This window comes from Equus quagga, chromosome 11, assembly GCF_021613505.1.
Source record: "Equus quagga isolate Etosha38 chromosome 11, UCLA_HA_Equagga_1.0, whole genome shotgun sequence".
NCBI lineage: Eukaryota > Metazoa > Chordata > Mammalia > Perissodactyla > Equidae > Equus > Equus quagga.
The window spans coordinates 113,911,688-113,936,609 of NC_060277.1; the positions used below are offsets into that span (position 1 = coordinate 113,911,688).

At 56.5% G+C, this 24,922-nt stretch overlaps 1 protein-coding gene across 5 annotated transcripts; it reads left to right on the forward strand.

The window, feature by feature from the left end:
* Positions 1-56: 56 nt before the first annotated feature.
* ENDOV (endonuclease V) lies at positions 57-24,262 on the forward strand. 5 transcript variants are annotated; one of them, XR_006890730.1, is made up of 10 exons: positions 74-2,324; positions 2,692-2,863; positions 8,530-8,664; positions 8,891-8,930; positions 9,986-10,098; positions 11,269-11,337; positions 11,677-11,805; positions 14,228-14,301; positions 15,161-15,566; positions 23,842-24,262. XR_006890730.1 is itself a non-coding variant. In XM_046676702.1 (10 exons), the coding sequence occupies exons 1-10, from the start codon at positions 2,095-2,097 to the stop codon at positions 23,859-23,861; spliced, it is 1,041 nt and encodes a 346-aa protein (XP_046532658.1). In that variant the 5' UTR covers positions 74-2,094; the 3' UTR covers positions 23,862-24,258. The 5 variants fall into 5 exon arrangements, 4 of the variants coding, with proteins under 4 accessions (XP_046532660.1, XP_046532658.1, XP_046532659.1 ...); XM_046676702.1 differs by having other exon boundaries at positions 15,161-15,219; positions 23,842-24,258; XM_046676703.1 differs by lacking the exon at positions 23,842-24,262 and having other exon boundaries at positions 15,161-15,219; positions 15,370-15,741.
* Positions 24,263-24,922: the final 660 nt, after the last annotated feature.

Sequence of the window (24,922 nt, forward strand, 5' to 3'; positions counted from 1 at the left end):
CATCAAGCCATGTTGTGGTGGCGTCCTACATATAAAGTAGAGGAAGACTGGCACAGATGTTATCTCAGGGACACTCTTCCTCAAGCAAAAAGAGGAGGATTGGCAATAAATGTTAGCTCAGGGCTAATCTTCCTCACCAAAAAAAGAGAGAACATCAGGTCAAAGGGCCCTGCGTGGTGGGTAAAGCCACCCACGTCCAGCCGCGTGGACAGTGCACTACCACATCTCTGCCCTAATAGGATAGGTGCTAAGTGTACGGTTGCTCTGTCACTTGGGCCTGGAGAGAGGCTAGATGGGAGGCGGAAGGAGGAAACCTGAGGCCTGGAGCTGAATAACAATCCCTCTAAGCCACGATTCGCATTTATATTGCTTTCTGCATTTTCTAATCCCTTCTGGTCACTAATGAAGCTTATGCTCGAGCATTATGAATCCCGCTTCCAACTGGAAAAACAAACACCAGGAAAGTGCTTTCCCCCACAAAGAAAATGCTGGCAGAATTCACGCCTCATCAGACTCTGAAGTGCATTCTGGGGACAGCAGGACCCTGCCTCCTGAGGAGGTGGGAGTATCTCGGGAAGCCACCCAGGGCAGGAGCAGAGAGACCAGAGGGCAAGGGTCCTGGCCAGAGCACCCGCACAGGGCCCGGGACTTCCAGATCCTAAAACAACCTGCCCTCCTTGCCTTCACACAGTGCAGGTAAAAATGTGAGCGTGGTGCCTGCTGTGCAACGGCTGCTCAAGAAATGGTCCCCATTCCCTCTCCCAGCTGAAAACTCACCATCTCTCAAGGCTCCCCCAGTGGTCAAATGCCGTAAGAAGCCTTTCCTGAATCGCAAACTCTAATCCTCGTCTTCCATATTTTCCTCTTGAGATCTATATTCAGACTACATCACTTATCCATATACTTCTCTGAGTTCCCCTGGGAGAATATAAACCACGGATGAAATTGCTGCACGTGGGCCTGGCTGGCTGCTCTTCAGCACCGCAGAGGCACCAACCTCTTCCTACCTCAGGACCTTTACACATGCTGTGCCCTTTACCTGAAATGCTCTGTCTTCCTCGCCCTTCAGGTCACCTCTTAAATACCACCCCTCAGAGAGGACTTTCCCACCTACAGTTTAAAGTAGGCTCCAGTATTATTCTCTCCGGAGCGCTTAGCACAAGTGCAGTCACACCCTGAGCCAGCTGTAATCCCAGCATCCAGCACAACGCCCAGAACGAAGAGACAAATATTCACGAAATCGAGGAGCTCCAAGAAGAGCCAATGTTCCAGAGCCAGTCCGTGTTTGGTCTGGTGGGTAAGGCTTTCTGCCCAAGAGCCACCCGGCGGAATTTGTGCGTCTGCCGGGCTAAGGGCTGTGTCCTGCCCTCAAACACTTCAGACGGCCACTGAAACCGGAGTCAAGGTGCCGTGTAAACGGCAGATGCTCCGGGACGGCCTTCGGGACACGCTGCCCCAAAATGTGGCTGGCACCTTGGCACACTGAACATCGTCAGCGGAAGGAGTCTGAGAGCACGGCGGAGGCAGGAAGGTCACCTGCTCGCCCGCCTCTCCCTCTGAATCCGCCAGGTGGAAGGTCCGCTCCCGGTACCAAGAGGAAGGGAGACGTCCATATGGCCAGTGTCGGGGAATGCAGGGCGGGGAGGCGTATGAGCAAACCCTGCCGGGCCTTCACCGCTCACGACCCCTCCGTCTTGCCAATTCTCCACAAATTCATTGTTTCTTTTTCTAAAAGGTATAGAGCTTCCCGCTCCGGTCTTCGGGTCTTCATTCTCCGGTGAAGCCTCCGCGTCTAGGGAAAAGTTCAGCAAACGTGCATGCTTCTCTCCCGTCCATCTGTGTCAGCTGAATTTCCAGACCCGCGAGGACCGCAGGAGGGGACAACTTTCCTCCCTCCACGCAGGCCCCCCTGGCGCGGTCGGGGAAAGGCCGGCTCTGCCTGCCGGGCCGGGGCCGGGGCGGCGGCCGGCAGGTTCGGTCAGCCGGTCCATCGGGCGCGGAGCGGCTGGCGGCTGCGGCCCCTCGGCGGACGGCGGCGGCCCGGCTCCCCTGCGCTGCTCGTCCTCCCGAGGGCGGCGTAGGAGGCGCGGCTGGATGCGCGCAGGTGCCCTGCGGGGCCTCCGGCCACCAGGCGGCAGCGTCTGCGAAGCCCGACGGGCAGGCCCGATCGGCCCCACCGAGCGTCGTCATGGCAACGAAGGTCGTACGGCGCCTGCGCGCGGCGCATCCGGAAGTGACAACACCGGAAGGGATGCACGCGACTGCGCCATGGCCCGGGAGGCGGTAGGGCGGCCGGCGGAGGAAACTTTCTCGCTCTGGAAACGGTAATGGGGTCGGAGAACACGGAAGACCCCGGGACTGGAGCGACGCGGCTCCCCGTGAACCTCCGACCTCCTGACCCTGGCTTTGAGGCCGCGGGGACCCGGGGCTGCTTCCGGCGCGCGGGCGGAAGGACCTTCGGGAGTTGTAGTCCGCGGGGTCAGCAGCCCCCCGCTTCCGGCGCCGGGTCTGGGGTTCCCGGGGAGGCGGGTGAGACCGGGAAGGGCCACGGGGTCGGAGGAGGTGAGACCGGGAGGGGTCCCGAGAAGAGTGCCCACCCCTGGGCCTGGGTCTCCGCGTAGGGGGCCGCAGCGGGTCCGCGGGGTGGGGGAGCTGGGCGGAGCGGCCGGCTGGACGTGTGTCTGCCCTCAGGGAGCAAGCCCGGCTGAAGGCCCGCGTGGTGGACCGGGACACGGAGGCGTGGCAGCGGGACCCCGCCTTCTCGGGCCTGCAGAGGGTCGGGGGCGTGGATGTCTCCTTTGTGAAGGGCGACAGTGTCAGCGCCTGCGCCTCCTTGGTGGTGCTCAGCTACCCTGAGCTCGAGGTAACTAACCCTCGGGGGACGCTGGCCAGGAGCGCCCCGCTCGGGCTCGGGGTGCATTGGTGAGAGATGCGGGGATCCGAGACAGGGAACACTGCGAAGGTAGAACCTCGCTTCTCCTTTTGTAAGATTTCGTTAATAAATTGGGAAGCCTTTGAAGAAAAAAGGAGAAAGGGCAAAAACTAAAGGAGACTCTGTGACTTAAGTTTGAATTAATTCATGATCTTTACCTCAAGCCAATTGTCATCTTGGGGTCCCGTCTCAGTGACCCGCAGCAGCGCACCCTGAAGTTGCCCAAGCTGGAGTCTTTGTCTTTCTGGGCACCTCACCTCCAGTCACACACTAGCTCCATTTTTCCTGCCTCCTAAATATTGCTGGAATCTGTCTCCTTATCTGCACCCCCGCTGCCCCTTCCCTGGCTGTGGCACCATCACCTCTCCTGTAGATGCCGAGCAGAAGCTTCACTGGGCTCCCTCCCTCCAGGATTGTCCTCATGGTCCCTTCTCCATGCTACCAGCAGAACAATTTTCCTAAAAAGCAAATGTGACCACATCACCACCTAGACCACTTTTAAGACTCTTCAGTGCCCATCCCGTGACCTCATGGTAAAGGTCACACTCACTGACGAGGCATAGAGGCCCTTCATGATCTGATCCCTGCTTAATGCAATGCTGTAGGCCCAGCTCTCACATTCCTCACCCACTCCCCACTCCCGCTCCCGAGGACTTTGGGCTCTTCACACGCACCAAGCTGTCTCTGTCTGCCTGACCTTGGGGTGATGTTGCCTCTCTTGGAATATTCTTCACCTGGCTAGCTCTCACTTGTCTCAGGTCCTCCAGTAAGGGCTTCCTCATCCTGCAAGACCAGGAGGTGCTGTCAGCGCCCTTCTTTCGTCTTTATCATGCTGGAATGGAATTGGCCTGTCTGTCTCCCCTACCAGAATGTAAACTCTACGATGGTAGGAACCATGTTGTCTTGCCCACTGATTGTAGCCTTGGCCCTAGCTCAGTGCCTGGCATATAGAAGACACTCGAATAGATGCGCCAGTGAATGAACAGTATGCCCACGATCCATTTGGAGTCAACAGCTCAGGAAGCATTGGCTAAAGAAGAGCTTGACAAGGAAACCTTTGCACTGCAGCGTTTGCCCCCCCTGCTCCTCTGCCTGCTCACAAAGACGGCCTCTTCCTGCTTCAATGTCTTTGTGCTTTGCTTGGAAGGCCTCTTTAGTCAAATTCTGTAAACATGTGCTGAGTGCCTACTGTGTGCTAAGAACTGGATATAGGGTGGTGAAGGAATCAGAGCCCCTGCCCTCAGAGGGCCCCTGGTCCATTTGTAGAGTGGCGTTGAGGGTGGGGCACAGACTCGGGAGCCAGACTGCTGGGGTTCCTACCAGGGCTCTTCCACCCCCACTTAACCTCTCTGGGCCCCCATTTCCTCTTTTGTAACGGGGATGGTGACGACAGTATTGATATCAACTCAGAGTTGTGATGAGGAGTAAATGAGATCCTGCATGGAAAGCAATAAGCATAACAAGCACATGGTAAGCCCTCAATAGATAAACGTTAGCCACTATTAATTCCTAGGACGACTTGGCACATTTCAAGACCCAGTTCGCATATTCCTATCGCACTGTACCTTCCCCAGCTGCAGAATTAACCACCCCCTCATCTCTGTCCTAGGCCTCTATTTTATTCATGTGCTATTACAGCACTTCTCATGTCGGATTAAAGTTACCAGTTTACGTTGTCTTTCCCACTGACTGTAGGTTCTGGAGGCAGGGTGATGTATTTCTTTTGTAACCCCGGCACCAAGCAAAGTGTCTGCTCTTTGGATGTAGTCAGCATTTGTCGTCCTGTGCCATGGAAGCTTAGACTAGGAAAGGATCTTGGAGGAGTCTGGCCCAGTGGCTCCTAAATGCCCTGCGATGGGTCTGCACCATTAGAGTCGCGCAGGAGTATATTTAGAAATGCAGATTCCCTGGGAAAATCCATAGAGGCAAAAAGTAGATTCGTGGTTGGCGAGGGCTGGGGAGTGGGGTGGATGGGGAGTGACTGCCAATGGGTACAAGGTTTATTTGGAGGATGATGAAAATATTCTAAAGTTAGATTATGGTGATGGTTGTACAACTCTGTAAATATGAAAAACGTTGAATTAATACACTTCAAACAAGTGAACTTTATGGTAGTAAATTGTATCTCAATGGAGTTGTTTTAAAAAAATATAGCTTGCAGAGCCCCATCCTATTTACAGAAAAAAATCTCCCGGTGTATGTGGCCTGGAAATCTGCCTTTTTAAACAAGCCTCCCTGTGACTCTGAAGCAAAGCCAGGCTGGGAATCACTGGTCCACCTTTCACGCAGCAGGAGTCTTTTCCTCAGCATCCCTGACAAGTGATGGCCTCACAGCGGAGCCCATTCCACAGTTGAACACCTGGTTGGAATGTTCTTTTCCACACACAGCTGAAATTTACTTGTTTGTGATATCGATTCTGCCTTCAGGCAGCAGAGCACAGAACAGACTGTCTCGCCTGCTGCGTCATCGCTTCCGCTGTCTGAAGACAGCTGTGTGCTCTCCTGTCTTGTCTGCCCCTTCCTGAGTCTCAGTGACCTGGTCTCCAGCTCCTTCACTTGCTGCTGCCCCTCTGATGTGCCCGCAGTTGCTAGGGTCCGTCTTTAATCTGTCGCGCGGAATTGAACTACTCAAGTGTAGTTCAGCCCGAGTTTGGTGGGCCTAACACATTGTTTCCATGAACGCCGCCTAAGACGCATCAGTTGTTAGGGGCGCTGCGTCGTCGACTTAGGTGGAAATTTGCAAATCCTCACAGAGATTCGTGACTGTCCACCTCATGCCCACGCACTAAATACACAATTGATTTTTTCTTTTCCCAGATTTTTTATTTGAAAATATGTAACCCTACTGAAAAATTGCGAGACTAATACATAGAACCCTTGTGTACCCTCTGCTTAGATTCCACTCTTGCTGGTTTTGTTGTATTTTTTCTGCATTTGTGTACTGAATGGTTTGAGAGTGCCTCCCAGAGGTGGTGACAGCTCACCCCTGAGTACATCAACAGGCCTGTCCTGAGCATGACATTCTCCTACACAAGGGTGGTGTCATTGTCACACCTGAGAGAAATCACCATAATCACATAAAGTCACCTGAATCCCATTCCACTCTGCACGTCCCCAGTGGCCCGCGTCTGTCTCTGAAGGCTGCTGTGGTTTGGTGTTGTGACCGGTAGGGTCCCACAGAGATTCTGTGTCACAGTCGCTGCTGCCATCGGGCCTTGTTTACTGTGGAGTCTGGTTTGTCCAGTTTGCTGCCTGTTTTCTTGACTCTTTTTTTCATTGAGATACATCTTGCATCGACTGTCCAGGTCAGTGTGCCCGAGTTCACAGTTGGCTCTTTCAATACGTGCGGTCAGAGCTCCTTTTATTTTTGGAAAGCTTCTTGGATTGTGGTTTTAAGTATTAGTTCTGTTTATTAGATCAGCTCCATAATTTGTTTCTGTTCTTCAGTCATATGTTTGCTGGGTTTTCTGTCTTTGCAGTTTTTTTGCCCACTTCTGTCCTGAGTTTTGAATTTCTGCCTTGGGGTGTTCTTCTCTGTCTACTGTCAGTTTAGCAATAGTTAACTTTCCTCTCCTGCATGACTGGTTGGGGGCAGCATTTCATCAGCTGACGACTTCTGATTATTGCCGTCTGAATTCCTGTAGGAGCTTTGTGCAGCCGTTCACTGTTCATTTTAAACGGTATTCAAACATAATTGGAGGGCTAGGGCTTTGGATGGCTTATTGGATTTTTTAGATCATGAGGGACAGTGAAGTGTAGTCGCTGCAATAAATGGTGCCCTCTTCTGAGGTGAAGACAGACAGTGTGTCTTCCGATTCCTTGATACTCTTGTTTCCGAAGGACCTTACACTTCTGGCCTCACTCTCTGCACCACTAGCCCCCACGGCTCACCTGCTTCTCCCCAGAAGCAGCGTCTTCCCAGGGAGGCTGCCATTGGCCCCATGTACTTCCAGGCCTTTTCCTTCCGGTCCCTGCTGGCCAGGGTTGCCCACCGGGTCTCATTCCCTCAGCTTCCCCACCATTAGGACCTGCCACACCCCCCCTCACCCCATCCCGGCCTTTGCCCAGTGCGGTGCCTGGAGCTGGCTCTGCTGGCTGGGCTGTTGATCTCCCCACGTAGGTGCACACTGATGTTTGTAGTGGGCTCGTCTCCTGGTTATGCCGTGGGCATGGAGTGTGGGGGAGGTATCTCCTTGTGGATCTCTGGTTTCTGGAGCTTGTGCAGAGAGCTTCAGATGTAAGCAGCCACTGTCATCCTGTGAAAACTCAGGGCACATTTGAGCTTCACGTGTGTTCCTGTAAAAATCCTGTCTGTGGGGTTTGGCACTCCCCCTGCTGGGTTCACTGTGAATCCAGTTCTCTGGTCTGTCATCTGAGTGGACCCTGCCCACTTAGGGTAATTGGCAGTTTGATAAGTTTCCTTTGAGTCATTGATGAAAATGTTGACGGGACAAGCCCCCACGCTAATAGAGAGTAATCCTTTCTCCTAGGGACGTGTGGTTTTGACCCAGCTTCAAGGGGAGGGTGGAAGCTGTGATTTTGAAAGCTATCACTAAGAGTTTGGGGGTGTTCAGTAGCAATCCAGGATGTCTGAGGGTTCTGGGGAATGTGTGCCTAGTGGGAAACACGTCTCCATCTCAGGCCGGTCTGACTCTGAGGGACCCCAGGCTGCCGTCACTGTGCTCTGAGCCGGTCCCTTACCGTTCTAATCAAGTGCAGGCAGGGCCACCCTCTTCCCTGCGGTGTTAGGGACTTTTCAGTTTGAAGACCAGTCTCTGCCAGAGAAGCCCAGAGAAAGGGAGGCAGGTGTAAAAACTCTCCGGGTCCCCGGCGGTTCCAGGCAGCCCAGCCCATCCAGACCCCTGCCTGCAGACTTCGTCCCTCAGGCCCTTGTCCTCCTTTCCTCCCAGTTTGCACAAGGCCCTCTAGCGCCTCACCGATGTCCCGGGGGCTCCAGCACGCCGTGGCATCTCCCCTTCTCTCTGGGATTATTCACAGTCGCAGCCGCAGCAGTTTCCTTTTTAGACTCTCCCATCCATGGGAGCCCTGTTCTCTTTCAGGCTGTCTAGCTCTGAGATCATGCCTGTCCCTTTCTGCATTATTCGAAATCTCTTTTTGTAAGCCTGGGGCTGCCTTTCTTGCTATGTAACCTCTATGAAGACCTGTCCTTTTCTTCCTGGAGGCCCCTTCTAATGTAAAACCACGGCATCCTGGTGTCCTGTTTCCCATCACACTCCACTCAAGTGCTTCTTGCGCTTTGTCTTTTTTGAGCCTCTGAACAGCCCAGAGCTGGGGCACGGGGCGGGGAGGGGGGGCGTCAGCTCTAATTTACAAAGGAGGCAGCCTGGGACAGACGAGGGTGGCCAGCACCTTTACATGTCAGCAGGTTGAACCCTGCTGCCGATTTGCAGGGCGGGTCACCTTGTCCTTTTGCCTCCCAGGTAGGTGAGGCAGGAAGTAGGATGAGGGGTGGGCCTGGGAGATGGAGAGGGAGTTAGCGTTGGAAAGGATTGAAGGGTGAAGGGCTGAGGGGGTGCACAAAGGCAGGTGGCAGGGGAGGCAGGTGGCCCTGCCATGACCTGGGTGCCTGGTGGCAGGTGGTGTATGAGGACTGCCGCATGGTGAGCCTGACGGCCCCCTACGTGTCGGGCTTCCTGGCCTTCCGAGAGGTACCCTTCCTGGTGGACGCGGTGCGGCGACTGCGGGAGAAGGAGCCGTGCCTCATGCCCCAGGCAGGTACCCCTACTCGGGGAGGGAAGGCCTCTGCAGGCCACCGCCACCCAAGCCTCGTGAACTTCCTGGAGAAGATGTCCTTTTGCCTTGAGGAGAGGGATAGGCTTTCCAAAAAGCTGGAACCTGGAAGTGGCGGTCCCACCCCTCCTCCTGCTCCTGGACACCCCGGCCTGTTGGGTGAGGGGCAGTTCAGCTGACTGTGACTTTGTCTTTTGGCTCTTCCAGGTGCTTCTCGTGGATGGAAATGGGGTGCTCCACCACCGAGGTATTCCTGCTCCCAAGAGACAGGGCCCGGGAGGGCTATGGGAAAGAGACCAAAGGAGGGGGTGGTTCTGACCCGGGCCCCTCACAGAACGCTGTGCCCCTACCCCAGGCCCTCTGCCGCCAGCCTGGCTCTGACAGCTCCTTTCTGGCCTCAATTTCCTTATAAGGACCTCACCAATAAAGAACCCCTGCTTCTCTTCACCCCTGCCTCTTTCCTGCCTGCCCCCTAGGCCTTTCCCAGCACGCTGCACTGGCCCAACTCAGGTGCCACCACCCAGTTTGGACCTGCCACCAAAAGTCACAGGACCTCGAGCTCAGCTGACCTGTCCCGCCAGCGGCCTGGCTTGCGCCCTGACATACCCTTACCTGAAACTAGACAGGCACAGACAGGAGTGCCCATTCCCCAGTGATGCCTGGGAGCCTGTTCCCTCCTGGCCACGAGAACTTTGGCCTGGGGCACACGGAGGGGGAGAGAGGAGCTGTTCTACCCTCACATACAAACCGGAGGGAGGGGAGCAGAGGGAGCCAAGAAGGGGTGGCTTTGGGCCTTTCGTCTGCTACCCTGGGAGCCTGTGGATCCAGAGGCAGAGGGTGGACATGTTCCACCCTGGATGCTCATGCAAGGCCAGCAGGCCAGTCCTGCGCTAGGCCCCCAGTCACTGCAATGTGGACCACCTGGCAGGAGCCCCAGAGTATGTGTGTTGGGGGAGTAGGGGACAGAGACACAGAGGCCTGACGGCGGCCACAAAGAGAAGAGGATGGAAGGTGCCAGAAAATGAAAGGAGAAACGGGGTGATGTGTCATGAACACACTAGTTAGGCCTCTATATTGTCTGAGGGGAGGAGGTGTCCTCCACCCCGGCCTGACCCCCATGAAGTCAGGGCAGAGGTCAGGCTGGGGCTCGGTACTGTCTCCCCCGGCCTCGGCCAGCCGACAGGCGTCTGTTCACTTGGGGAACCCGGCGAGGTCTTGGTTTGCCCCCAGTGGCCATGCCCTCTCTAGGCTGCTGGGCTCACTGCCCCTCCGCCCCTGCCTCATCCTCCTCTGCCCTTGCAGGCTTCGGGGTGGCCTGTCACCTCGGCGTCCTCACAGACCTGCCGTGCGTTGGGGTAGCCAAGAAACTCCTGCAGGTGGATGGGCTGGAGAACAATGCCCAGCACAAGGAGAAGGTGAGGGCTGGGCCTGGGGGGGCATGCAGGCTCAGGCGTAAGCACCTGGGACAGCCCCAGGGATGGAGGACACCGGAGACTGCCCTGCTCTGGGCCGGCCCTTGCCTGCTGACACTCCTCCCCGTCCTGGGGTTTGGGATCCCTGACCTGGCATGAGGAAGACCCACTTTTCTCTGGCACACCGTGTATGTTCCCCGTGGGTGGTGGGGCTCAGAGGGAGGCTCAGGAGCCTCCTGGAGGACCTTCTGAGTGCCCTCCGGCCTCCTGGGTGTGCTCACTCTCCCGGCCCTCCGGCCTCTGTGCCTCTGGGCGCCCCACTTAGGGGCGTGGCCAGTGGTTACTGGGGACAGGACAGTTAGGAGCCTGTGCCATGCTCCGTACTTCCCTACCCCCAGCCTCCAGGCCCTGCTCAAGGGGCCGCCCGGCCCACCTGGGAGCTTCCCAGCCCCACCTTTTCCCGCATGTCCCACCTCTGGGCCCCTGCAGCTGGCACTGGGGATGAGATACCCCACTTGAGAGGGCCTGTGACACTCCCGGCTTTCCCACTGGACAGCAGACTCTGGACAGAGATCACATCTGTCTCATTCCTCTGGGCAGTCGGGTGTCTGCATGGAGCAATTGTTTATTAGTTGACAGGGACCTGAGACCCAACTCAGGTGACCCTGCACCCACTCAGTGGGCTAATCCCCACTCCCCCCAAAGAAGTTTCTTGAGTTGAATCAAATGTGCCCAAATTCTTAGCAGGAGAGAAAGTGGCAGGAAGTAAGTGGCCTTGGCATGGGTTCTGGCCCATTGGCCTGAGAGTGGCACCTGTATGTCCCCCAGCCTGGCACCTCCACCCACCAGCACTGTGGCTAGCCAGGCTGCTGCCTCTTCTGCAGGCACCCGCTTTCTCCACTATGGAACAGGGAGGAGAGAGCCGAGCTCCGAGCCCTTGTCAGAGCGGGCAGTGCCCTGGTCACGGGTCCACTCGGGATGGGCTGGGATGGGATGGGGTGGGTTGTGAGCACGGCCTTCAGGTTGGTTGGCTTTGTCTGGGCTGTGGCCACATGCAGGGTCACCCCTCCCTCTCCTTGCCCCTTGGCTGCTCGAATTTTATCAATGAACAGCCCTGCCTTCAGCCCTTCACCAAGAAAAGATATATTCCAAGTCTTTTGTCCCATTTTCCAGATACGACTTCTGCAGGCCAGAGGAGACTCATTTCCTCTGATGGGAGGCTCTGGGACCATCCTGGGCATGGTGAGTGGCCAGGGGCCTGTGCCCCACCATGGCAGGCCCTTCAGCCAAGAGTCAGGAGTGCCCTGAGTCAGCACCCATGTACACTTGCCCTTGCACACGCCCCAGACCCCATCCACCTCTCCCCGTCTGGCTGACCCAGAGTGTGCCCTGTACCCCTAGCTGTGCTGAGGGGGCCTCTGGGCTGCACCTGCCCCTCCGTGCACCCAGGATGAGCAACAGGAAGGTGCCCCGAGGAGGCTGCAGGTACCCCTCAGCCCCCTCCTGCCACCAGGACATCTCTGTCCTCTAGCCCTCAGGGCTTGTCCCCCCGGCACCCTGACCTCGCCTTCCTTGTTCCAGGCCCTGAAGAGCCACGACCACAGCACCAAGCCCCTCTATGTCTCTGTGGGTCACAAGATGAGCCTGGAGGCGGCCGTGCGCCTGACCCTTGGCTGCTGCAGGTTCCGGATCCCAGAGCCGGTGCGCCAGGTGGGTGGGCACCGGGTGGGTGGATTGGAGCACACCACCCAGTCTTCCCTTGCACCAGCACTCATGGGAGAGCCTGCTTGGGTCATGCTGGGCCCTGAGGGGTAGAGAGAGACCAGAGGATGCAGAGATCCCAGGAGCTCATCCTGGGGCTCTGCCCTGCCTGGGCCCTGGGGTTCACTGTGCTCCTGCGCCCAGCCTCTCAGTCTCCTGTATTGAGTACCAGGGTCACCAGGAGACTCAGGTGACATCAGCGGAGATGGCAAAGTGTCCTGCCAGCCCCCAGCCAGCCCCTCAGGGCCTGACTGCCCAGCTGTCCTGGAAGGGAGTGGCCATCCTGGGCTGGTGAGGGCCCTGTAGGGCCGCTGGGCAGCCCTGAGGAAGGCTTGTGTCAGCACCAGGGACATCAATCGGGAGACTTCAGGGTGTGGCCACACCAGGCACCCAGCACCTAAATCAGGGCCCTGTCAGATTTGGCTTCACAAGCAAAGGCCCTGTGTGCAGCTCGGAGGAGCCAGGGAGCCAACCTGGACCGGGGGCGCTGCTTTCTGCAGCCCAGCATTGGAGCCGGGGCTGCTGGCTAAGTGCTGGTCTGCTGTGGGATAAGAGGGCAAAGTGCCTAGAGATCTCCCTGGTGCCTTGGGCTCCCCGTCTCCCGCCTGTGCTACATCAGTTCAAGGTGACCCAGCAGAGGGGCCACAGGCCAGACTCTCCCGAGAACCACTCTGCCCAGCTCAGCACCAGCTGGTGACACCAGTGGAAAACTCAAGGGCCCTGGCTCTGCTTCTCCCACCCCGGGGAGCCCCACTGCCATGCTGCCCATGCTGGCACCTCCTCTGGGCCTGGGGCCTTCCCCGGCTGCTGGTGTGCAGGGCGGCCTCCAGATGGCAGCAGCAGGCTGCCCGTGGCTGCCTCTCAGCCCCTGATGCCAGCTGTCCTCAGGGCGGTGAAGGGCCGAGGCCTCTCCGGTGGCTTCTCAGAGTGGACTCGCTCAGCAGCCGCCAGCCTCAGCCTCCCTCTCTCCCCATGCAGGGCTCTGCTGGGTTCATGAGTGTGTGTGTTCTCAAGCCTGTGACGTGTGTCCTGGCCCCTAGGCGGCCTTTCCTCCTCCATTCCCACCCACCTGTGCAGCCTCGCGGAGAAAACCCAAGAACTCTCCCCAAGCCCTCAGAATCAGGGACTCTGTTGTGCTGGTACAGTGGGTCAGGTCCCTGTTGTCCCCTCCACGCCTCACTTTGCCCCAGAGTGGGCACTGGCCCCATCCTTGCAGGTGAGGGTGTAGCCTCTGAAGCTCCTTGAGCACCTCAAAGGCAGGCGGGGGCTATGTATCCAGCCTCAGAGAAGAGGCTGCTGCCTTCCTGGGCCTGCACGCCTAGGGGAGGAAAGCCAGGGGCCCACAGTCCCCGGCACTTCCAGGGGTGGGGCGAGGCCCCTGTCCAGCAGCACCGGCTGTGTCTCGGCCCATCTTCTTGGCCTGCTCGCCTGTCAACACTTCTCCGTCCTAACTCTACCTGGAAGCTCCTAGGAGAGGATGAGAAAGGGGGTTGGTGCTTGCTCCCTCTCTCCATGGCGTCGGTGGGTCCCCCTCCCTGGCTGTGAGGGGGCCCTTGGCCACAGGCCTACTACACCCCTGGTGTCAGCTGCAGGGGCAGGCGGGAGGTGCTGTGCCTCACCTCATGGGGTGCCTCCCAGCGGAACGTACCACCGCCCACCCTGCACACTGGCCTGCTCACGCTGAAGCAGCAGCTGTCTGGGGGCTCAGCCGTTACGTCCTGTGTGTCCGACCTGCTGTCGGGCTAAGCCCATTTGAGCTGGGATCAGGGGCCTTCCTGAGCCAGGCCCCCGGAGGGGGTTCCTGCTCGGGCCTGAGCCTCTCCCCGCGGGTCTGCCCTGATCCCTCTGGCCTACAAGCCCCCTTTCCTTCCAGTGACTTTGGAGAAGTTTCCATAGACACTTCCCTGGGGGCAGGGGTTGCAGCTGATGCTAGTCAGGGAGACAGATGAGCCAATAGTGAGGTCAGACGAGCTGGGCTGCGGAGAGCCCTCGCGGAGGAGGGTCTTAGCAGAGAATCCTTTGGCTCAGGCAAAACCTACAGGAAGCACAAGCTGTAAACCTGACGAAAACCATGTGGCTCCAGTTGAAACATGGAGGGGAACCAGGACTCCCACCTCACCCTGTTCGTTCAGGCCCTTTGGGGACCTGCTGTCACAAGACTTTGGCCAGAGGGCCAGGCATCCCGCCTCCTCCACACTTCTGGGGCTGCTGCCGTTGTCCTGAAGGCTGGGCCTGCAACAGCCTGACATTGCCTCCGTGGGCTTTCTCAGGAGGGAGCTAGAGCTGTCCAGCAGGCTGTCAGGGCGGCTTGTCCAGAGGCCAACTCGGGACCCCAGCCACCACCTCTTACTTGAGCCCTCCCTCTCCTCAGGCTGATATCCGCTCCCGAGACTACATCCGCAGGACCCTGGGAGTCCCTGGGCCCCCCGCCCCAGGGCGAGAGAGGTGAGCGTTGGGGGAGGCTGGGTCATTGGTTAGGGGTCAGCTCAGAGGTGCCCACATGGGCCACTTCTGGTGGCTGAGCCTCTCGCTTCTGCAGCACTGCACTCAGGTCAGGCAGGGGGTGCAGAGTCGCTGAAAGGACAGGAGAGTTGAACGGCCTGTGTGGACTCCATGTCCGGTGGAAACCAGAAACCCACTAGGGCTGTCCCCCACCTGCCTTGGTCCACTTACCTGTAAGCTACGGAGGTGTGGGCTCCAAAGGGCATGGGAGGCAGACGGACCATGTTTGTTCCTGGCTCTGCACGACCAGCTGTGTCACCTCCACGCTCAGCCTCACTTTCCTTGTCTGCGTGGCAGACGCAGTAAGTCCTGTCTCCCGATTCTCGTGAGAGAACCTAGCTCGGAGAGTCGCCTCCAGGAGTGCCTGGTTATTTACTGCTGACACCACCTTTCCATAAGACAGGTGCTGTAATCCACTTCACAGATGAGGAAACTGAGGCACAGAGCACAGATGAGCGGCAGAGAGGTTTCAGTTGGCAGTTTGGGTTCCAAGCCTGGCCTCCAACCCCCAGGCTGGGAATGGGCCCTGCCGTCTCCACCAGGAGTCACTGTGGGCACTTCCTTTCTGCTTCTCTTCCCTCTGAGTCTCAGGCTAGTCTAGGCCTGGCTAAGCTGCTTTGAGAACTGGGGGAAGGTGCACTGGGACCCCTGAGCTCTCCCTGGGGTGGGGCTGGCCAGCTTGAGTGCATGTGGGGCCTGAGGATCCAGATCAGCAGCAGCTTCTGGGCACCATCCGGGGAACGAGGGGGGCTCCGGGCTGGTTCTGGCATTTGATGCTGCCCCTTCTCGATGTCATTACCAGGAACCAGAAGGCACAGAGGCCAAAGGCATGCCCCAAGGAGGGCTCAGAAGAGCCTGCAAGTGAGGGCAGGCCCCCTGAGGCCCACAGCGCAGGCCCCAGAACGCACCAGAAAGCCCCAGACCCAGTCGCCCAGGAACAGTAGGGTGTGGGCTGGGGACGGAGCTGGACAACACCATGAAAACTCTCAGGCTGCCTGCCGCCCCCTCCAGCTTCGGAGCAGTAACTGGCCCTGGGGGAATCGCCCCCACAACAGCAGATGGGGTGCCAGGCCCTGAGCACATGGCACGCAGCCCACTGGAGTGGCTGCCCCTCCCGCTGCACCGTTGGTCACGAGGGCTGGGCCAGCCCCGAGAGAGCTCAGCGGAAGGCGTTGCTCACAGAGCAGAGCGGCAGACCCGGCGAGCGTGTGAGATGATTTCCTGGGAGCATGGGAAGGGGATTGAGGGTTCATGGGTTTCTTTTGGGTGTTTTTGTTTTTTCCTGAAAGTACCAGGTGGGCTTGCGAATGCCAACTGCAGGTCCGTCTACAGCTCCTCCTGGGCCATTTCTCCTTCCAGTACACGCGCCGCGGCTTTTTCTGCTTTTGCTTTTGTTCTTTTGTAAACCGCCACCCCCCCCCCCCCCCCCCCCCCCCCCCCCCACACTGAACCACCTCTGCCTGACCTGGGAGGGATCCAAGCTGAGGTGGCCGGTGTCGCGCTCAGCCCCTGGCTGCCCTGCCCACCTTCCACCTGCCTGCTGCTGGCACACACCAGGGCTGGGAGGAAGAGGAGAAGAGCATCACCTCAGCCTGGAGAGGCCCAAGAGTGGGGGGTACACACGGGCAGTGTGGTGCCAGACTGAGGGGCTGGGTGTCAGGCCCTGCAGCCCTGGCCAGGGGCCCTGAGGGTGGGCAGCCCCATCTGGGAAGCTGGTGGAGACCGTGTCCCCAGTGGGTTTGAGTGCTCAGAGCTCTCCCCAGATCCTGCGAGCACAGCGCCCTCCCCTGCCAGCTTCCTGCCCAAGAGGCCCAGCCTCAGAAGTCTCCGCTGCGGCACAGCAGCTCTGCCGCGCGCCAACTCCGGCCTCTGGCCACCACTTCCCTCTCAGTGTGGGCTGGAAGGCGCAGCTGAGAGGCCGAGGGTGAGGAGCATGGCCCACAGGTCCGGGGCACCCCCAGCACCCCCAGCCTTCCACCTACCAGCTCGCCCCACACCCACAGTCTCCCTGAGGACTCTGGAATCTGCTGAGAGGCATGAAGAAACCTGTGGAGGCCGCTCTTGCCTTTCATTGTGCCTCTCAAGAAGGAGCTGGTCATCATGGTTTGACAGCTTGGGGCGGAGGGAGGCCCCGGTCTCAGCGTGCTCTCCATGCCCCCTCTGGTATCTCTCCTTTTGTTCATGATGAGAAGTGAGCTCTCCTGTGGGGCCCGGACCCCTCGGAGAGGCAAAGGGGACAGGTGAGCCAGGTAGTCTGTCGTTTGGGCCGGCAGGGTTCTGTCCCCTTTCCCTCCTCCTGAAGCCCCCTTGTGAGGCGGGGCCGCAAGTGGGGGCTGTGGGGAGGCTGAGCCTGGGGGGCCTGGCCCACTTGATGGCAGTGGCCCCTATTTAGGACATTTCAGTAGGAAGCGGAGCCACCCAGGTGGCTCTGGGCTCCACTCGATGGCCCACCGGGGTGAGCCGGTTCCAGCATGTTCCATAGGTGCCTTTGAGGGAACTCCTGTAGGTGGGAAGGGCTGACCCAGGTTCTGACCTCCAGTCCTGCTCATGCCGCCTCCCCAGAGGTCCGCCCTGGCACCTCTGCTCCTGTCTCACCTCAGTTTACACTCTCCTCCCAGTCCTGGGACTGAGAAAGCCCCTGTTCATCACAGCCGGGGCTGCAGTGGGGGCCTCGGCTCCCCCTCCTCCTCAGCTGGCCCTGGGCCGTCTGCCAGCCCACCCCTGGCTCCCAGATGCTGTGCCTGTGGCTTTAGACCCTGCACCGCAGCCCCTGTGGTTTTCGGCTCACCTCTGCGCACCTGTGGTGCTGTGGTGCCCCAGGACCGAGACACACACGTCTGGCTCTTGGGAGAGAAGGGGGAACGCAGCATCCGATGGAGCTCTGAGAGCAGGTCCTCCTGGTCAGAACCTGTTTTCTCCCAGGAGTGTAAACACCTGCTTCGTCAGCTTTGGATGGGATTAAGTGTGAGAATATGCAGAAAGTGGCTTTCCTGGCAGTGGACACACAGTTCCCAGTAAGCGAAGGAAGGGTTGGAGTCCAGCAGCAAGCTGGGCCCCAGAATGAGACAGTGGTCGGGGGAGGGACAGCCTGGCCACCCAGCATCTGTCCTGTGGAGCCCTGTCTGAGTTGTGAGGGAGCGCAGGGCCATCTTCCTAAAACCCCTGATGGTCACCGGGCACAAGCAGGCCTGGGGGTCACATCTCGACTAAGCGCAGCCATGGCCTGGGGGCCACAAGGGAGGGGGCAAGAGCTAGTAGTGCTGCACCATTCTCACCCTGGAGCCGGGGCTTAGGCACCCCCCATACTCGTCCCCAGACCCAGTGAGGTGCGGGTGAGGCAGGTGCGTGGCCCTGGGAGGAAAGGGCCAAAGCAGGACGGGGAGGACGGGATGGGCTGGCCTTGCCCGGAGCAGGGTGTGGGGCTCTGAGCAGGGGAGGTGCTGGCTCCATGTGGCTCCAGCAGTGCCCAGATTTCAGCCCATCCCCAAAGTGCCCATGGGCAGGGGAAGCAGTGGCACTTGGCTGGGGCTGCAGGCAGCAGCTGCCTCTTCCTACTCACCTCCTGAGCCCAAGGGCACCGAGCCACCCCAGGTGTGCCCCAAGCCTGGGGCCCAGGTTGCTGTGCCCAGGGTGGCCAGGCCAAGGGCCCTCAGGAGACTCAGCCCCAGCCTGCTCCCTGTGCAGGTCCTGCCAGCATCCCCAACAAAGCTCTTGGCCCTCCCTGCCTGGTGTTCCACAGCCACTGCCCTCCTAACTTCTTCCAGCTCTTTCCCTGCCCAGAGCTCATCAGGACCAGGGGGTGGGGGAATTGGGAGCACAGGATGGAAGGCAGGCAGAGCTGGGTGGGCCAGACTGCCCTGTACTGACTGGCTCTGGGCAAAGCTGGGAGCCTACCATGGGGATGATGCCCATCCTGCTTCACCAGACAGCTGCGCCCTGTGTCGAATGGATGTGGCCTGGGGCCTGACACAGTTAGTCCTTGACAAGGGAAGTGACACGTTTAGAGGAGTGGGGCCACAGAGGCCAGAGTTCATGGCTGTAGGTTTGCCAGGCCATGCTAACTGGTGACAAGAAGAAGCAGGAAGGTAAAGGAGTCTTCGTCTTCCCCCAGGCTCCTCACGCCACCCCAAGCTCCAGGACACAGGTCCTGTGAGGGCTGCACAGGCAGGACCCTGCTGCCCACCCGCCCCACGCCCAGGCTACAGGAAAACTTCCCAGGAGTGCTGGGAGGCTCTGGGTAACGTCCGCAGCACCAGCTCGCGGGGACCCACTTCTCTCTAAGGGATGCACAGAAATGGCCATGGTCTCATACTGTGGTGGGAGTGGGGCTCTGCTTAGAGACAGCGGTTCCTCAGTGACACAGGGGTCAGATGGACCTTCCAGACTGAGGGCATGACCTGCTGCAGGGGGTTCCCCCATCCCTCTTGTCCCCTCCCCCTCAGTGAGGAGCAGGCTAGAGCCTGGATGCAGACAACTTACCTGAGTAGTTTAAGTGTACAATTAATAGGTTTTTAGTATATTGAGAATCTTGTGCAACTGTCACTACTATGTAGTTCCAGAACTCTTTCATCACCCCACAGGGAAGCCCCGTCCCCGTTAGTGGTCACTCTCCCTTCTCCCCTCCCACCAGCTCCTCGAAACCACTCACTGGCTTTCTGTCTCTGTGGACTTGCTGATTCTGGGGACCTCATACGAACGGAGCCGCATGGTGTGTGGCCTTCGTGTTGGCTTCTTTCCTTAGCGCGGGGTTTGCAAGGTTCAGCCGTGTGGTAGCCTGTGTCAGTACTTCACTTCTTTTTACGGCCACATAATATTCCGTGGTGTGGAGGGGCGTACTTTGTTATCCATCGTCTATTGGTGGATTGGGGTGGTTCTGTTTGGGGCTATTAGGAGTAGTGCTGCTGTGAACTTTGATGTGCAAATTTCTGTATGAACTTAGGTTTTCAGTTCTCTTGGGTCTGTACCCAGGTGTGGAAGTGCTGGCTCATATGGTAGCTCTGTTTAACTTTTTGAGCAATAGCCATACTGTTTTCCTCAGTGGCTCTACTTTTCACAGAACCCCACCAGCCACACACAGGGTTCTAATTTCTTCGCATCCTCACCAACACTTGTATTGTCCGTCTCTTTGATTCTGGCCATCCTAGTAGGGGTGACATGGTATCTTTTTGTGGTTTTGATTTGCATTTCCTTAGTAACTAATGATGCCGAGCACCTTTTCATGCGCCTCTTGGCCATTTGTCCATCGTCTTGTGAGAAGCGTCTGCTCAAGTCCTTTGCCCTTTTGCAAGTTGGGTGGTTTGTCTTTTGGTTTTTGAGCTGTAGCAGTTCTGTGTTCTAGATACCAGACCCTTTTCAGTGATACACTTTTCAGATATGTTCTCCCACTCCGTGGGTTGTCTTTTCATTTTCTTGATAGCATCCTTTGATGCAGGAAAGTTTTTAAATTTGATGCAGTCCAATTTGCCAATTTTTCGTTTGTTGCTATGCTTTTGGTGTCATACTTAGGAAACCATTGCCTAATCCAAGGTCATAAAGATTTCCTCCTATGTTTCCTTCTAAAAGTTTTATAGTTTCAGCTCTTACATTTAGATCTTTGACCCATTTTGACTTAGTTTTTGTATATGGCTGTTTGGGGTCCCTTGCAATTCCATGTGAACTTTAGAACCAGCTTGTCCATTTCTGCAAAAAAAGCAGTTGGAGTTTTGATAGGAGTTGCACTGATCAATTTGGGGAGCATCGCTATCGTAACATAAGGTCTTCCAGTCACTGAACATGGAGTGTCTTTTCATTTATTTAGATCTTTCATTTCTTTCAACAAGCTGTTGTAGTTTTCAACGTACAAGCCTTATACTTCTTTTGGCTAAATTTATTCCTAAGTGTTTTATTCTTTTTTGATGCTTTTATAAATGGGATTGTTTCATTAATTTCGTTTTTGTTGCTAGTGTACAGAAATACAATTGATTTTTGTATCTTGTGTCCTGCAACTTTGCTGTACTCGTTTATTAGTTCTAATTGTGTGTGTGGGTATGTATGGGTGTGTACTTTATTTCTCTATGCAAGATCATGTCATATCAAACAGAGATAGTTTAACTTCTTCCTTTCCAATCTGGATGCCTTTTATTTCTTTTCTTTGCCTGATTTCACTGGCTAGAACCTCCAGTACTATGTCAGGTAGAAGTGGGAAGAGCGGACATCCTTGTCTTGTCCCTGATCTTCGGGGGAAAGCTCTCAGTCTCTCATGATGAGTATGATATGAGTGTGGGGTTTTATAGACGCCCTTTGACAGGTTGAAGGAGTTCCCTTCTATTCCTAGTTTCTCTCTGTTTTATCATGAAAGGGTGTTGGATTTGTCAAATGCTTTTTCTGTACCTATTGAAATGATCGTTTTCCTTCACTCTGTTAGTGTGGTGTATTACATTGGTTTTCATATGGTGAGCCACTCTTGCATTTCTGGAATAAATCCCACTTGGTTATGGTGTATAATCCTTTTACTATGCTGATGAATTCAATTTGCTCATATTTTGTTGAGGTTTCTTACGTGTATATTCATAAGGGATATTGGTCTGTAGTCTTTTTTTTCTTGTGATGTCTTTGTCTGGCTTTGATATCAGGGTAATATTGGCCTCACAGAATAGTGAGGAAGTGTTCCCTCCTCTTCTTTTTTTCGGAAGACTTTGAGCAGGATTGGTGTTGATCCTTGTGTAAACCTGAGGTAGCATTCACCAGGGGAGCTGTCCGGGCCTGCACTTTTCTTTGTTGAGCGGGTTTTGGTTACTGATTCAGTCTCTTTCTTTGTAGTCTATGAAGATTTTCTATTTATTCTTGAAACAGTTGGTAGTTTGTGTGTTTCTAGGAGTTTGTCCATTTCTCCCACAGTATCTAAAGTGTTGGCATACAGTTGTTCATGACGTTTTCTTTCCATTTCTGCAAAGTTGGTGGTAGCATCTCCACCTTCACTCCTGACTTTAGTAATTTGAATCTTCTTTTTTGGGTCAGTCTGTTGTGAGTGGTTTCTAAGGAGCCCTCTCCCCGCCCCCAAGATGCCCCAGCAGTGACCTTAGCTCAGCCTTGGTAGAGGGGGAGGGCGGAGTCCCCTGCGGGAGTCACAGAGGGACGGGGCTCAATCCACATCTGCCTTCAAGTGCTTCTGGCTCTCCTCAAGCAGACAGGCCCCCAAAGGTGCAAAGCCCACGCCATCAGAAACTAATTGTGGCCCCCCTAGATCCTCAGCTGAGGGTCTGACCTCAGGGGAGCGGGGTTCCAGGAACCAGTTGGAGGACATCAGAGGCAGAGTATAGCCCTGGGCCGGCTGAGCTGGGGGTTAAGCCTGGCAGGGAGGGCTGGGGGGAGAGGGTCTGAGCTTTAAAGGAACTGGAGTTTCAGCTGCAGCCTCAAGGAAGAGAACCCACAGCAGCGTGGAGTGCCATGGGCCCCTCGGCCTGTCTAATGGCCACACCAAGGCCATATCAGAGATGAGATGGAGAGAGAGCGTTTCAGCAGGTTGCTGAGAGCCCTGGCCCACCCCAGGGTAGTGGGCATGGATACAGCCCAGAGCTTCTCCGTGGAGGCCAGGCTTTGGGGAGTGTGCTGCAAGGGTCAGGGTCTGGGAGTGGGCCAGCCTAGGGGTTCCTGTAGAGGGGACGTGGCAGGGTGGTGGGAGGGTGCAGAAGCAGCTGGAGGGGGCCGAGGTCAGGCCTGGAAACCTGCTGGGCAGGGTCATTCAAGAGAGACCTGGAAAGCAGAGGGTGTGAGGAGTGGAGAGGGGACTTCGAGGTGGTACGTACGTCCTGCTGACCTCCATCCCTCACCCCCAGGGGCTCTGCTCTGCTCCCTCACCCCAGCACAGAAGGGCGTGTGGGGGCCCTAAGTGCCGTGGTGTCTTGGCTCCCTCCTGCAGAACCTTGAAAATAGGGCCAAGATGATATCCATCTCTGCAGACCACAGCCCGCCCCAGAGCCAAGAATAAGTCTTGAACCACTCCATCACTCAAGTCAGATCCAAATAGATTTTCCTGTTAACCCAGCAGCCTCTGCGCCCATTCCTCAGGTCCCCACCCTGCCCAGGGACTGGGAGTGAGAGAGGCTCCCACAAGGTGGTTGGCCTGGCCATTGCAGGTCACACCAGGCACGTCAGGATTCCAGGCCTCAGAGACCCCAGCCTGCCCACCCTCCCCTCTCTTGAGGCCACCAGGACTGGAGATATGCAGGGCTGGATGTGGCTCTTTATGATCAGGTCCAGGGAGGATGCCCAGCATGGTCCTAGTTGTCCCAAGGACCCCTCCCCTGCCGCCCACTCTCTGGCCACAGGCATTGGCCTGTTTGAGCCTGGGTCTGAGCCCAGCTCCTCTGCCCTTTCAACCACACCTCCCCCCTCCCCCTAGGCTCCTGGGCTCCCAACCCTCCAGGACCTGAAGGCCAGCCCAGGCTTTAGGGAAGACAGCTCCCCGACTCAGGCCCCTGTCACTGGTGCATGTGCACCCCTCTGGGTCTGTTTTCCTGCCCTCTCCTGGAAGGGTCCCTGAAGGGGCTTCACCTCGGGCTCTGTGGCCTGATGGGAACAGTTGGGGACAAGAACCCAGGGCCCTGGGTTCCAGCCCAAGGCCTCTGTGCTTGCTGGCAGCGGGGCAGGGGGTCCTCACCAGCCTCACCCACCCAGATTTGGCCCAGCCCAGCAGTCCCTGCTGCACTGCCCAGGCCAGGCTCTGCATGGAGTTTTACCAAATTATTAATTAAAGGCACAGGCATGCGGCAGCGCTGACGTCCAAATGAATAGCACGCTGGGTAATTAGGCGAGGTGTCTTGGAAGTGATGGAGCATGGCCCGCTGTCCCCAGTTCACCTCCCGGGAAGCAGGAGCAACTTCTTGAAGTTTCCTACCACCACGGGCAGTACTGGGGGCAGGGCAGGGAGTACAGACCAGAAGGGCCAGGGCACGGCTGTTGCTTGTGGGCAGGGCTGGTCCCCCCTGCCTGGTTCCTCCCCACCAGATGGGGAGAAGAAAGGTGGGAGGCGGCCAGTGGGGGAGGGAGGCAGCCGAGACAGACAGGCCACCAGACTTAGAGCTTCCCAGGAGGGCCACGGTTGGGCAGGGGAGGAAGACCTGGACTCCAGGACGCAGAGGGTCCTGCCCTGGAGGAGGAAACAGTTCCCTAGGCCTGCCCCTGGCTTGCAGGGCCTGATGGAGAGCTGCAAGTGGGGAGCAAGCAGGGTGTTTTTGATTTTTAGTTAATTAAATTTCACTTGTGTTTTTTATCAAAGTCATAAAGGTACCTGGTTTAAATAATCAAATAATTCTGTAAGACTTGTAATGAGAAACCAGCAGCTCCTTACCCACCCACCCCCTCCTTTCCTGATTTCCCCTTCTCAGAGGCAAAATTGTGTTGTTTTAATTTGGTGTGGTTTTGTTTTTTGGGTTTTTTTTTTTTTTTTTTTTTTTTTTTTGGTATTCTACATAACATGCTAATGTTGTTTTTTTTTTTTTCCAGGTTTAGAAATTATCCACTGACTTCCTGCTGTGGGGATTGAGTTTGTTCCTTCACACACAGCCCCTCACACACACACACACACACACACTCTTTCCTTCTACTCGTCTTCTCATTTTGGTTGAATCAGAATTCCGTGTATGCATTATTTCTTTACACATACTATTCACAGCTGAGTAACACATGGTAATTACATCTCCTTTCTTGTACAGCCTCCTGTTTTTCCTGGACTTAATAATTGCCTCATGTTTTGGGTTTGATTTATTTTCTTTGTACCCATTACTTATTTATCCCCAAACTCTGCAATGAAAAGATAAATCTCTTTTTGGTGCGTTAAAAACATTAGGCAAGGGGCTGGCCCCGTGGCGCAGTGGTTAAGTGCGAGTGTTCCGCTTCGGCGGCCCGGGGTTCACCGGTTCGGATCCCGGGTGTGGACATGGCGCCGCTTGGCAAGCCATGCTGTGGCAGGCATCCCACGTATAAAGTAGAGGAAGATGGACACGGATCTTAGCTCAGGGCAAGTCTTCCTCAGCAAAATGAGGAGGATTGGTGGCAGGTGTTAGCTCAGGGCTAATCTTCTTCAGGGGGTAAAACAATTAGGCCATTTATGAATTTATTTTTTCTTGGAGCCTTTGGTAGCCAGCCTCAAAGATGGCCCCCAGTGATCCATGCCTCCTGGGATTTGTGTAGTCCTCTGGCCAGATCGAATCAGATCGGTCTGTGTGACCAGTGGAGGTGCAGGAGTGAGGGTGTGTCACTTCTGATACTAGACCATAAAACACATTGGGACTTTTGTCTTGATGATGTCCTCTTTCTCCTTCTCTCTCGTCGTTCACTTTGAGGGGAGTCAGCTGCCATGTCATAAGGTGCTCTGTGCAGTCCACATGGCAGGGAACTGAGCCCACCTGGAATTCACCATGTGAGGGAGCCATCTTGCAAGTGCACCCTCCAGCCATGGTCCAGCCTTCAGATGCCCACAGCCCTGGCCGTCATCTTGAGTGCAACTTCATGAGAGACCCTGAGCCAGAACCAGCTAGCCTATCTGCTCCCAGCTTCCTGCCCCTCAGAAACTGTGAGGTAATAG